Here is a 14,487-nt window from a genome sequence, read left to right on the forward strand (position 1 = left end):
AATAACGAAACAAGTTTGAATAGCTCTAAGTGAAAATTGACTTTAATTGAAAACGATTCCTTCACAGACCGCTACTCCATTCTGGCCAGAGAGAGATTCAAAGAAGCTCAGCGTGAAGGTGGACGGTTGCCAGTCGACTGCTCGAGTCATCGCCTTCCATAAGCCAGAGAACTGCCTCCTGCTGCACCTCGACAACACAGTAAGTTTAATACAAATAAAATCCTCCTAAACACGCGTTCATAGAAAAGAACGCTGATTAATGCGGTTGTGCTTTTTCTCTTGTGTGTTCCAGCTGGGTGGTATCATCGTTGACGTGAACCTGACGGAGCATTCGGCTGTGATCCGGTTCTCTGATTATCACGCTGGAGCAGCTCCTTTTCTTATCATCAACCACACCAAGGAAAACAAACTGGAGTTCCATCAGAGGTGAGGCGTTGACCCAAACCAGGGCAAAACCTATCATGATATGGAGAAATTGTCTGAAGTACATATGATATATACACTCAACTGAGTATAATGAATAGAAGACAAAGGGAGCTGTTCCTAATGATTTACTTATACTTTTAAATAAGGATGCATCAGTATAATTGTTTTTTTCTCAGTCATGTACGACAGAAGCATTTTATTTACCTCTGTTTTGCACTATGAGACAATATAAATAGTGAAACACTCCCAGATGCCTGTCATTTCATGTTCATCAACAGGTCAGCAGACACCGGTATCAGTATGGATGCACCCCTTTCTAACATCCAAGCTTTTTGTTAAATTTATCTTGCTTCCAATTATTGTTTTTAATTTCTTTGCAGTGTGTGTGATTCTAAGCAGCAAATTGACCTAACGAGAACCTGAAACATCATAATGCTTCATTTTGTTCTGTGTTAAATCTGGCAGATGTGTTTGGTTTGTTTAGTCTATGTTTTTTTTTTTTTGTTTACTATTTGTTGTTTAGTCTGCTGCTCGGTCTTTATGTTCGTTTCTGTCAGTGCTGTTAACTGACCTCCTTTGATGTTTTCTTGTTCCTTTGCCTCATGATCAGCTACAAGGAACGTAGACCATCTACTACGGTTCCTGAAGGAATCTTTGCTTGGGGGGAGGACAGTCAGTCCAACTGGTACACAAACATTTATTTGCATTGCAACAATACATTTTCTCCAAGCTTTGGACTGCTCCTTATGTTTAAATTTACTTGCACAGACTTCTATAATCAGGCTACTTTTTAAACCAATTTTGTTGTTCTTATACTGTTTGCTTCTGCTTTGCATCCACTTTGCAGCTTTTGGAAGGATGCCGATGTTGTCGAATATATTTTATATCTGATTCTGTGATCATTTATTTCTTCCTTTATATATATCTAGCATGCCTATTTCTCTGTCCTCACTTTATTTCAGTGTTTCCACTCCAAAATGAAAACCGTGAATAACTGTCGTAGGTTTTGTAGCTTCTTGATTCTTCGATAGCTACAAATTGTCAGCTGTCTGTTATCTGAGATCATGTATGCTGTCTGATATATTAGGGCTGGGTGATGTGACAAAATAAATATCATGGTAAATGACTACATATTACGGTGGTACACGTGTCTGACTGGATGTTAAATATATGTGTATTGATTCCTGAATCTTACTATTAAATTAGGCATGGCAGGCTCTGCTGTTGCAGGGAAATATTTAATGACTGATGGTGAGCTGATGATTGTTGGTATTTTGTTAGCAAACCAAAGTACCATGATGTGATATTTTCTCCATATCTTCCACCCCCTCTTTGTATACAGCATGTCTTTCTCTCTTTCCTTCCACTGCAAGGTGAACTGTTAAAGTAAGACTGGATCAAATGGAGAACGCTGTTATACTCAGACCTTCTCTCACAGACTGATCTCGCTTGTACTAGATCATCTCTCTTTCCATAGGCTGCGTAGTGACTGTAGTATTTCGCCAAATGCAAATGAGCTCCAGCAAGGCAGAAGCGGCACTCGCCAGTCTTCAAGACATTGCATTCTACTTTCTGCAGAGAAGTGGTACTTTGTTTTGTGGGGTGTGTGTATGTGTGTGTGAGGATTCTAACTTACTGCTTGTCCCATTCTGTTAGCTCTCAGAAGCTGGAGATGGACGAGCTCGGTCCCGGTCAGGCCGTGTACTACACATGGGCCGAGCCCACAGGATCTCGAGTTCTCTGTTGGAGCTGGGGACCCTACAGTGGTGAGCTGAAGAGCGAGGAGGTAAGGACACAGAGGAATTGACACCTGAAACCTATTGCTTATAGCGAACAAAGAGCAAAAATTCTATACTTTTAGTAAAATTCTGGGTAAAACAAAATAAAGACATAAAATTTATACTTAAGCAGTCGAGACAGCAAGTCAAAATTCTCCTTGAATAAAAGAAAGTATTGTCAAATTACATAAAAAGAAAGTTTCAGACAAAAATTAATTGTAAACAAATAACTACTTGAAAAATATTTATTTATTTAACCGTTGACTGTGTGTGTGTTTGTGTGTGTGCAGGACCTTATGAAGGACATGAATAACGAGGGTAAGCTGTATGTCATCTCGTTTTATGAAGGCCTTCAGCGGGTGGCGTTGTTCACCACGGAGCGTCGTGTCTACAAGTTACTATGTGAGAGTGAGAAGGTGGAGCTCGCTGAACAGGAAATTAGCCTCTCGCTGCAGGATATGGGCATCTCACTGGTCAACAACAGCACCAGCCAAGAAGTGGCCTACATCGGTATCAAAAGGTAGTATATAGTGGGGCATGAGGTTCTAAAACACACACAAAATGGCCAAAAACCTACTGTGCAAAATAAATTAATATATAACTTATATTTGTGTGTGTGTGTGTGTGTGTGTATGTATGTATAACATGGTATATAATGTGCTTAGTAATTTATTATAAAGCTGTGTACAATTCTTAGATCTGCAGCTTGCAATGTTTAATACAGCTGTAAAAATTATATATATAGAGTCTAAATTTCTGCTGTCAAAATTCATATCATACAATATTTTGAATAGTTTTTTTTATTTTCACCCTTCAAAAGAAGAGGATGATGTAAGAAAATATGTCGTTTTATGTCATAGATTTTATACAGTAATGTATAAGGACGTGAATAAATCAGAAACATGTTCAATCGGTTTACGCCTGCAGCTCTGACGTGGTGTGGGAGACCAAGCCGAAGAAGAAGAGCCGCTGGAAGGTTATGAGCGGGAAAGAAGCTGAGATGTTAGAGCAGCACTACAGAGAATATACAGAGAGCAACCCAGTGGATCACAGCATCGTAGACCTGGAGAACGGCTACCAGGTTACAAATCACAGCGATTTCATCCAACCACTTCTGTCAGTAGAAATACTAATGTGTGTAATGCATAGAAGCTGAAAGACCGGTTCTTAAAGACAACAACAACTGGGGTGTGAGGAAATGTTTAAATTTGCACATGATACACATCATATTGTTAATCTGATTCATACATTCTATGGACAGAAAATGATTCACATCCGGTTTACACTGAGGAATCGGGATGTTTCAGTAAACTGTTTGTAGGTCTTATTCTAATGTTCCTCATTGTATCTCTGTGTATCTTTCTCACACCCTTCTATTTCTGTTTGTGTGCCCCTCTCTCTCTCTCTCTCTCTCTCTCTCTCTCTCTCTCACTCACTCACTCACTCACTCACTCTCTATCTCCTCTCTCTCTCTCTCTCTCTCTCTCTCTCTCTCTCACTCACTCACTCACTCACTCACTCACTCACTCACTCACTCACTCACTCACTCTCTCTATCTCTCTCACTCACTCACTCTCTCTCTCTCTATCTCCTCTCTCTCACTTGCTCTCTCTCACTCTCTCTCTCTCTCTCTCTCACTTGCTCTCTCTCTCTTTCTCTCTCTCTCTCTCTCTCTGTGTCTGTGTGCTTCTCTCTCTCTCTGTCTGTGTGCCTCTCTCTCTCTCTCTCTCTCTCTCTCTCTCTCGCTTGCTCGCTCGCTCACTCACTCACTCACTCACTCACTCTCTATCTCCTCTCTCTCACTCTCTCTCTCTCTCTCTCTCTCTCTCTCTCTCTCTCTCTCTCTCTCTCTGTGTGTCTGTATGTCTGTCTGTGTCTCTCTCAGTTGAGTTTGACTCCTAACGGATTAGACATGAGGATGCTCCAGCCTTACGATGCACCTCTGCGAAGGAACTTTCTTCCAGCTCTGAAGGTTGAGTACAGCGTCTCGGCCAGACAGAAAGCGTATCGCGTGCAAATTAACAGGATTCAGGTTTGTCTGTCGAACACAACTTATAGAACACAGGACACAGTATACATGCTTGCGTGCTTTGTTAGCTCAAAAAAACCAATTCTTTTGTGTGTGCAGATCCAAAATCAGCTTCCTGGTGCTATTTTCCCATTTGTGTTCTACCCTATCAAACCTCCCAAATCAGTCAGAATGGACTCAGGTCAGCAGTTAACACTCAACAATGATTAAGCTTATTGACGCACTGCTGTATCAATAAAATGGCATTTTTTTTTTCTATAGAGGCAAAACCGTTCATTGACCTCAGCCTCATCACGAGAGCAGCAGGACACTCGGACATCCTACGCATCAAGTATATTTCTCTATTTCTTTCCCCTTTTAACCTAATGAGTAATTGAACGCACTGTACTGTATTTTCAGTGCGTAATAGTCATTGATGTGATGAACGTTGTTTTCCGCAGGTATTTTAAGGTGTTGATTCAGGAAATGGACCTACGTTTGGATTTAGGCTTCCTGTACGCCATTTTGGATCTGTTCACTGCAGAGAACGCTGCCACCGTCACCTCGGAACAGGAGGTAACATAATCCCACACTATTACAGCACACATCTCTTAACGGTCCCTGATTTGGTCAGTGTTCTCTGTGATAGCATAGCGAGCACTCGTTTAAAGGATTACAGTGGAGTACTGAGACTTGTAATCGCTGTGTGTATCTTTAAGCTGTTTACTCTTTCTCTGTGTGGTTGAGGTGGAGCTGTTTGAGAAGGACATCGAGTATTTAAAGACAGGATTGAACCACGTGTCCGCCACAGACACATCCCCCATCAGCCTTTATGAATACTTCCACATCTCTCCCATTAAGGTTAGTCTTTACGTTTGGGTATTAGGACTGTCAGAACACATTTCACTGTTTGACTACTGTGTGTACTGATATTTTCAATCTAAGGGCATTTTTACACCTGGTCACTTCATGTGTTTTCTCTGATCCGATAGCTATCTGATTTGTTAAAACTCTTCCATTTACATTAGGCCACATAAATGCGTCTTGGCCAATCGGATATCGATCCGATCTTTTTACTCCCGCCCAAAATGCAAATATATTTTACCTCATTTCCGGGGTAATTGAAATGGAACACGCTTTGGTGTATGTGGTTTTCAGAATGCAATCAAAAAGAAGACGGTTACGACGGTTATGCTACAAAAAACAGCATTTACTGTTTGCTGCATTTTCGCTGTTTCTTTAATAATTCTGTTGAAATGTTCATCAAACTACCAGATTGTCCTCTGATTATCTCATATTGGATTTCTACATTTTGCAGTTTCTTTTTAAATTCATACAATCTTAAATTAAGTGGCATCCTATTTTGTATTTCTGTATTTCTTTTGTTAGGCTAGTGACCCACTTTTTATAGCTAAAAAGAATTGTCTGCAAATTGCTTTGGACTTATCGTTAATTATTAATTCATTCCTTTCATTATGACTTCATAGGTGCTGAGTAGCATGACAAATAAAAGCTGGGTTGAACAGTGTTATTGTATAAGTGGGTATTAATGTTTATTACACAGTTATTAATGCTTAAGGAAAGGGCTACATGATCATTCTGGCAGCTACAGCTATTTAGATTTTCATTATTCTCATTGCATTTGGTAGGAAGTCTCAATCTGTTGCATGCTTCTTCTCATGCGGTTATGTATGAGGATGGTTTGTTTGTTGTTGTTTTTTTCTCAGCTCCATCTGAGCTTCTCTCTGAGTTCGGCCGGTGAGGACGGGAACAAGGAGAAGAGAGAGACTGAGATGATCCCTGTGCAGTCTCTTAACCTGCTGCTGAAGAGCATAGGAGCAACACTGACTGACGTGCAGGACGTCGTCTTCAAGTAATTACCTTCGCTCGGTTCTTCTTCACTACAGAAGAATACCCGCTCGTTTGATTAGAGTGTGCAATCAAATGTGCAAAATGTCACTGTTTTGATTTTATTACCGCTTTCAGGAATCTGACAATCGTGGAAAGTTTTAGTTCGCATTAAACATAAGACCTGCAAATATTGTAAATGCAACACCTTTTCCGATATTTACTCGTTATATTCTTAATACAGCTCTATAAGTTCAGTCTGGTAAGTAAATAATCATGCCGCCTGATTTTGTTTAGAACTGTGTGCATTACATTCCACATTGCCAGTGAGAAAAATACGGTGCAATAATTACCTCAGTCTGACGGAATATAATATAAACCAGGTATCTTCTAAATCAGGTATTCTGGTGTCACCAGAATGAATTTATATGCAAGAGATATAAAGAACAGTCAGACTGTGTGTGCGTGCGTGCGTGTGTGTTTTACAACTTTCAGCTGTGGTGGCTGTATTTCAAATTTCTTTATTTGCCTTGTCTCTTTAACTACACTTCCTTCCTACTGAGATGCGGTTAGTTTTGGATTTCACACATGGTGTCACAGCCAGACCCCAGGGATTTGGTGCAGTTTTGGCAATGCTGCCATCTAGTGGATGTTAAGAAAGTAAACTTGTATATTTCTATGTATTATGCTATTAACCCGTTACAGGCATGCTTACTTACATTTAAACCCTCAAGTATTTATGTTATTTAATGAGTATAGTGAAAGTGTTAGATCTCAGGATTTTGTGTGTGATTCCAGACTGGCTTTCTTTGAGCTGACATTCCAGTTCCGCACCACACAGCAGCTTCAGTGGGAGGTCATCCGACATTACTCCAAACAGGTATTTTAACCTTTAACCTCCTATCTTCCACATTTCTAACACATGTGAACATGTACACTTATCTGCTTTGTTTGTTAACTTCAGGCAATCAAACAAATGTATGTACTGGTGCTGGGGTTAGACGTCCTTGGAAACCCTTTTGGTCTGATCCGGGGTTTGTCAGAGGGAGTTGAGGCCTTCTTTTATGAGCCGTATCAGGTGAAGCTTTACTTTTATTGGGGAAACAGTCCTATTGGAATTTCAGAGATTACTTAAAATGATTTATAAATATCTATTTGTTTTGGTGTTCCTCAGGGAGCAATTCAGGGACCTGAGGAGTTCATGGAGGGTGTGGCTTTGGGTATGAAGGCTCTAGTTGGAGGTGCAGTAGGTAAGAGTATTATGTGTATATATATATTTTTTACATTGACAGAATGTCTCCTTATTAGTCAGTTATATCCTCTAACTTGTTTTCTTCATACGTTGTGTTTCAGGGGGTTTAGCCGGAGCAGCATCTCGCATCACGGGTGCGATGGCTAAAGGCGTGGCTGCCATGACGATGGATGAGGAGTATCAGCAGAAAAGGAGAGAGGCCATGAATAAGCAACCGAGCGGCTTGAAAGAGGGTCTCACAAGAGGAGGGAAAGGACTCGTCTCTGTGCGTAACATACAGTTTAGAAATAAAATAAGTAAGGGATGAAACACATCAGTGCAGCTATAGGAAGATAATCAACACCAGATATGTGTAATGAGGCCCGGTGTGAAGCAGAGTTACACCTGCCACCTCAGAGTTCATTCTTTTTCTATAAAAGCATGTCCCAAAGTGTTTTATTCCTATTTTACCACATTTCATCAATTTTCTTTTGTGTTTTTCTGTTCTATATATATACTTTTTATCTGTTCATTAGCATTGCGTTTGTAGTTGCTTTTATCACTTATAGCAGCTTTAAACACTTGTTAGTCTTTTTATAAACTCTAGTCATAGTGTTGATGTTGATATCTAGTCAGGATTCCATCTTTAATCATAATGATGTTCAAATGTCCTTTTTACTTTCTTGAGTAACTCTCTGGTTCCTGTTCCCATTTAGGGCTTTGTGAGTGGTATTACAGGCATCGTTACTAAACCTATCAAAGGTAGGAAAATGTGTAAAAAGTGTGTCTTTATATTTCAGTTAAGGGACTAGCTCTACATAGCTAAACGTGTCTGTGTGTGTGTGTGTGCATGCAGGTGCACAGAAGGAGGGAGCAGCAGGTTTCTTTAAAGGTTTTGGTAAAGGTCTTGTAGGAGCTGTGACTCGACCAACAGGTGGCATCATTGATATGGCAAGCAGCACCTTCCAGGGCATCAAGAGGTGTGTTTGTGTGTGTGTTTGTGTGTGTGTGTGTGTGTGTGTGTGTGTGTGAGTATGTGTGTGTGTGAGTATATGTGTGTGTGAGTATGTGTGTGTGTGAGTATGTGTGTGTGTGAGTATGTGTGTGTGTGAGTATGTGTGTGTGTGAGTATGTGTGTGTGTGAGTATGTGTGTGTGTGAGTATGTGAGTGTGTGTGTGTGTGTGTGTGTGTGTGTGTGTGTGTGTGTGTGTGTGTGAGTAATTGTGAGTGAGTAATTGTGAGTGAGTAATTGTGAGTGAGTGAGAGTGAGTGAGTGAGTGAGAGTGAGTGAGTGAGTGTGAGTGACAGAGAGTGAGAGAGCACGTGTGAGTGCGCAAGAGAGTGTTTTTTTTTTATTACAAATAAATGAATTGTTTTATTTAGTAAAGCCACACAAACACGAAAGATCAGCCATTTAAAGGAATACTTTAGTTTATGTACCACAGTCATATTTTCAGTGTTTTACAGCAGGAGTTTGTTGTGTTTCCTGTAAACTGTAGGTTGTTGTGTAAATTAGTCCACCTCAAGCCTATGGAAGAAATCAGGACTCTAAAGCCAGTGGACTTTAAACACTTTGTGTTATTCACATAGAAATGAAATTTCCAAATGCATCATATTTCAATTTGTTGTTGTACTTCTTCTTTCCAGTCAATTTTTATATTACTGATGTTTAATTAATTTCAATTCATTTAGTTCTAACACCACTGTGGTAATGTGTTCTGTGTATTCAGAGCGGCAGAAACGTCTCAGGACGTGGAGAGTTTGCGACCTCCACGTTTCATTCATGAGGACGGCGTCATCAGACCTTATAAAGAGAGAGAGGGCATCGGCAGCCAGATGTTACAGGTGACCCTTTCACTTCCAACCACATTGAAAATCTCTGTGTCCCACATACAGGGTGTATTCAAGGTCTAATCTCTCGGACAAAAACACATTGCTTAAAATTATTAATAAATCCAAAGACAAACTGCTTAAATTTTTTTAAATTAGAAATAAATCCAAATTACATTACTTAAAAGTATGATCTTGAAAACACCCTTTATTGCTTTGCTGGCATTGAGCTATTTATTTATTTATTTATTTATTTATGTTAAGACCCTTAAATGAGGTAAAGATGAACACGTGATGCATCATGATATTAAGATTGTAGATTACATTAGATTTAAATTGTTTGTATTTCAGGGTTTATTTTTAATCATGAGTGAGTGACAGTCTTTCACAAAACATTTTGAACTAGTATTTCATTCTCTAAAATGAAGATCTGAAAGTGGCAAATAATTATTATTAGTATAGTTTTATTTTAATATTATTTTTGACTTTCTTGTTATTAAATGATTTAATTTTGCAAATTCATTAGTAGCGCTAGCGATGTTCCTCTGAATATTTTATGTTTAACGAACCAATCATTAACTCTCCTGAAGTTTAATCTGATTACACATAATGTTCTTGATGTGCGTAGAAATACAGTAGTACATCTTACTTTCGAAGCTAACCTGACTGTAGCTTTCCTCTGTCTTATCGTGTTTGCAGAAAAGAGTGGCCCTCTCTGCATGGAATAGCACTGACAGTGATGAGGATGAGAATCAGGACAGCTAGTGAAGTTAAAGTTGTGTTATTAGGCCTGTTAGACAGTCACCCAGGCCAACCAAGTGCCATTAAAACTGATTCTATTCTTTTCAGTGAACTAGATACATAATGAATAGCCTATAAATGATGTTTGTTCTTTTATAACCTTTCTAAAGATTTTATCCGATTGTTTTAAATTCATATTTTATTCGTCCATCCATCCATCCATCCATCCATCCATCCATCCATCTCTCCCTCCCTCCCTCCCTCCCTCTCTCTCTCTCTCTCTCTCTCTCTCCCTCCCTTTTCTGAAATAAAATGACTTCAAAATTCATGTCTTGTCATTTTCCCGATGTCAACATTCCTCATTGGTAAATTGCTGCTGCTAATATAATATTTTTCTCCTACACACCAAAGGCAGTCAATCAACCAGGACAAGTTTGGTGTCTTTAATTTTCCACTCAAGCTGTATGACAATATTTACTGTATCTCCAGTTTAGTGTCAGACGAACTGCATTGACCACATGATCAGTTTTAGTTTCATAAAGTATCCAGTGCTTTTATTATTTTTATTATTATTATTATTATTATTATTATTATTATTATTATTATTATCCGACTCTCCTCTAAAGTACTGTTTTGCTTTCTGACCTCCTTCCTGAATCTGATTCTCATGCAGACTGAAACCATGGGATTCTGAGGAAAAAAGAAATGTGACGCCATTTGATAATTTTTCTAGATAAGTCCGTGCGAGATGCCGAATATCTCGACACGGGTCTGATACGAGTGCGTGAACCGATTCGGGTTAAAAAGGCGATAATCTTTTGGTTTTGACTGTAAGAACTTTTGTGTGTGCTTCTGCTGTCTTGCATTTTAAATGCTGATAATGAATGAAGATTCGTAAAGTTTCCCCTTTCTCATGCACGTGTTTGTGATTGTTGTTTGTGTGACATCACACTTCTCTGCATTCTTCTGGTCTCCATATCACCATCACTCCTTAATCAGTGGCCATGTTCAATCAACACCATGATTTATTCTGATCGAATATTCATTTCTGATTGAATGTGTCACGTGATTTCTTTGGATTTCCGACGGTTTGCGGCGAATTTCCTTGTGTAACCAGTTTCCTTCTTATATTTTAGAAAATTGAAAATGGACGCTTTGCGAAGTACAGATACTTTGCTCATGCCAAGGTGAACGAGTCTGATTTCTTGATGATCACCAAAAGGTTTGTCTATAAATTGAAGTAGTATAACAGTACCTATTATCAAATTAAAGCATAATTCTAGCTGTACATCATCCACCTCCTCTATCTGCAGGGGCATATTTTTTGTTACTAGAGGCACTTTTGGGCAGTTGACATGCGAGTGGCAGTATCTGTTTGATGAGTTCACCAAAGATCCCATGATTGTAGAGGACAGACGACTGCGCATTGAGGCAAAGGTACAGCATCCAGTTCACCAGGGCTGTGTGGTCAGGTTACTAAATTAACAACAAGGTTACATTACAAACCTGTCTTCATGGGCTGACCTTTAGCCAGGACAGATTTGTTAACCAAAAGGGAGATTGCGGTAGCTTAGTGGCTAAGGAGCTGGATTACTGATCGGAAGGTTGTGAGTTCAAATCCGAGGTCCACTAAGCTGCTGCTGCTGCTGCTGCTGCAGGGCCCTTGAGCAAGGCCCTTAACCCACAATTGCTCAGGTTTATGAAATTAGATAGATTGTAAGTCGATCTGGATAAGGGCATCTGCCAAATGGCGGAAATGTAAATGTAAAGGGAATTAGCAAAGATAATTGAACAAAATGCACTAAAACCCTTATTAATATAAAATGATGAATAATGACTCTTACTTTCTGTCTTTAAGGAGTAAATTATCTATACATGAGCACTCTAATCATTCTATAAACTGTGATCGTGCCTTATGAAAGTTACTAAAGATGGGATTTTTTATTTTTTTTTTTAATATCACCTTTACAGGAAAGGGTGAAGTCTGTGTTTCATGCCAAAGAGTTTGGGAAGATTATCAACTTCAAGACTCCAGAAATAGCCAAGGTACAGTATGATAACAGTTGTGCTCATGACCAGAATCATCCACACATCCAGCTAAATAAGGGGCAAAAAAGAAACACAGAACAGTTGCTAAATACAAAATATGCAAGCATCAAAGGCATCGCGGATTTCAACTTAAAACTAGGAGTACAAAAGCTTAACATGGCTAAGAACCGGCTACTTTCTTTAGCAGACACCATTTACTGTCCACAAATTGTCCACAAATCTTTTCCTGAGCTCAATAACCAACACGCAAGTTTATTTTCTTTTAGGTCCCTTGTATTCTGCTAAAAGTTATGAAGGTCAGAAAGGTAAAAAAAAAATATAATACACAGGCTTCTGTGGAGAAGAGGGATGTCACACACTGTCTCATGGTCATCACAGTGACCCGAGGCGATCGTGGGCGACTGCAAGTCTTTACACTGTCAGAGATCTGGCTGGTGGTTAGAAAATCAGCCAACACAAACTTACCCCAAAATGCTTGGCACTTTGTGATGCCCTTTAGAGCTGCCGAACCACTTCCATTGCTAGTGTGGGACTTCTGGGGTTTAAACCCCTCATGTACCATTAAAAGCCCCTTTTGAAGACTGAAATCATTTTACACCACAAGTAATGTACAAGACTCGGCAGGACCAGAAACACGTCTGTCAGTTTAGCGCTTGTTTTATGAGTTCATTCCACCGTACGCAGTTTTAAAACTTGCGTGTCGAGCTGTTAAACAGAATACCTATTGTGGTCAGCAGGTGGCACTGTTGTTAGTATACTGCAACTGGACAGTTGTCGTTCTCTCATTGTAAGAGTTGTTGAGGTAATAATGATGCAACTGTTGGTGAGTCATAGTCTTAGGGGGCTAAATCTCTCATCCCTTCCAACTCTAGCAAAGACCCTGCGCTGCATGACATTTTTCGAGTGGATATTTTGAATGCGCTGTGACTTCTCAACTTTGTGTGATAATCAATCAAACTTTTTGTTTTCTTTTTGTCCCCTCCACAGTGGGTTCTGACCAAGCTTCAGGATGCCAGGGACAGCCTACAGAAATAAGCCTGTGTCTCTGGTAGCCTTAAAAAAGCACACACGCACGCACGCACGCACGCACGCACGCACACACACACACACACACACACACACACACACACACACACACACACACACACACACACACACACACACACACACACACACACACACACACACACACACACACACACACACACACACCCAGAGAGTCCCCTATCCTTAGTGTGTGCCTTCACATATATGCAAAACTATACAACACTATACTTTATAGGGTTGTGCATCGGTCACTCAGAAAAGACTGAAGAGCTAACATCTGTTATAGTGACTGATAAAAAAAGTGTGTGTGTGTGTGTTCTTGTTTACAGCTTCATTTTAGCCACTGCCTCATGTGGCTCCCTCACATGCCTCACCCGTGTGTGTGTGTGTGTGTATATATATATATATAATATATATATATATATATATATATATATAAGAGTAGTGTGTAATATGGAAGCAGATCATCTCATTCATTTCCCAAAGCCATCTGGGAAAAGCATATGTTTGTGTCCTTTTTTGCTCGTCGTTACAACAGAAAAACTTTTTAGTCCGCTCAGTAATCTCTGAAATCAGTGCTGCGTTCCACCGCTACCATGATTAAACATTTCTCATCTTACGCTTTGTCAGGAAACGCTGCTTGTTGCTCCGGTTAAGGCACATCTTATGGGTTTTATTTGTCAAATAGGTAAAAAAAAAAAAAAAAGACCAATATATTTATGTATTTTATAAATTGTTAAGTAAAAAAAAAGCTTAACATATCAGCATGTCATCCTCTACAAACAAGTTTATTTTTGTACCTGTAGCTTTTGCATGAAGCCTTTCCTTCAGCCATGAGCGTGTATAATTAACTGTTTACAGCTTCTCCACAGTATTGTACTGTAAATATTGAGTGACTTTGGGACGTACTGTTGATTTTGTTCTCAGTCGTTCTGTGCAGCTCATGCTGAAGTTCTACTGTTCCTTCTCTAAACCTTTAACACTGAAACTGACTCTGAAATATAATATGCAATAAGAGCCCTATTAGCCTTTCAGCGGCACTAATGTACAATTTGTTTAATAAGTATTTATCGATCATTACAACGGTCTCCTGTTATTTTTTTTTGTTTTTGTTTTTTAAATTGGATATACATAATAAATAAATGTATTTTGATCAGTTATACTGATTGAAATTCAAGCATGGACACTTTTATTTTGTAGAAGCATTTTGTTTACTTTTTTTATTTATTTTATATATATAGGAGCCGGAGTCTGTTCTGGAACAGTGGGTTAAAAAAAACAAAAACAAGAAAATAAAAAAATGTCTTTTTATTATTAATCATTTTATAGTCATTCAGTCATACAAACTTATTAACTATTTATTTAGATTTTTTATTTTGTTTATTGGTGGTGAACAGTACTGAAAAATAGGTATTTTAAAATACCTTTAAAAATAGCGAATTAAAACTTTTTATATGTAAAATAAAACATGGATAAAGAGCATAACAGAACTAAACTAAACAAAGTCAGTATTTGGCATGATAAGCCT

General features: G+C 39.0%; 1 protein-coding gene across 4 annotated transcripts in view; it reads left to right on the plus strand.

The window, feature by feature from the left end:
- Nucleotides 1-14,273, plus strand: part of vps13a (vacuolar protein sorting 13 homolog A) — a 40,676-nt gene extending 26,403 nt beyond the window's left edge. For 3 of the 4 annotated variants that reach the window (XM_060880914.1, XM_060880915.1, XM_060880917.1), the window contains exons 50-72: nt 68-199; nt 293-426; nt 1,037-1,111; nt 2,083-2,212; nt 2,495-2,724; nt 3,132-3,285; nt 4,090-4,236; nt 4,333-4,414; nt 4,495-4,564; nt 4,674-4,788; nt 4,960-5,073; nt 5,940-6,085; nt 6,859-6,940; nt 7,025-7,138; nt 7,235-7,310; nt 7,414-7,577; nt 8,008-8,053; nt 8,148-8,271; nt 9,023-9,137; nt 11,000-11,085; nt 11,177-11,300; nt 11,835-11,909; nt 12,900-14,273. In XM_060880914.1, the coding sequence (XP_060736897.1) occupies nt 68-199; nt 293-426; nt 1,037-1,111; nt 2,083-2,212; nt 2,495-2,724; nt 3,132-3,285; nt 4,090-4,236; nt 4,333-4,414; nt 4,495-4,564; nt 4,674-4,788; nt 4,960-5,073; nt 5,940-6,085; nt 6,859-6,940; nt 7,025-7,138; nt 7,235-7,310; nt 7,414-7,577; nt 8,008-8,053; nt 8,148-8,271; nt 9,023-9,137; nt 11,000-11,085; nt 11,177-11,300; nt 11,835-11,909; nt 12,900-12,947 (2,583 nt within the window). In that variant the 3' untranslated portion in view covers nt 12,948-14,273. The remainder of the gene's footprint in view (nt 1-67; nt 200-292; nt 427-1,036; nt 1,112-2,082; nt 2,213-2,494; nt 2,725-3,131; nt 3,286-4,089; nt 4,237-4,332; nt 4,415-4,494; nt 4,565-4,673; nt 4,789-4,959; nt 5,074-5,939; nt 6,086-6,858; nt 6,941-7,024; nt 7,139-7,234; nt 7,311-7,413; nt 7,578-8,007; nt 8,054-8,147; nt 8,272-9,022; nt 9,138-10,999; nt 11,086-11,176; nt 11,301-11,834; nt 11,910-12,899) is intronic. The other variant, XM_060880916.1, reaches the window with a different exon arrangement.
- The last annotated feature ends 214 nt before the right edge of the window (nt 14,274-14,487 follow it).

This window comes from Tachysurus vachellii, chromosome 11 (assembly GCF_030014155.1).
Source record: "Tachysurus vachellii isolate PV-2020 chromosome 11, HZAU_Pvac_v1, whole genome shotgun sequence".
Lineage (NCBI taxonomy): Eukaryota > Metazoa > Chordata > Actinopteri > Siluriformes > Bagridae > Tachysurus > Tachysurus vachellii.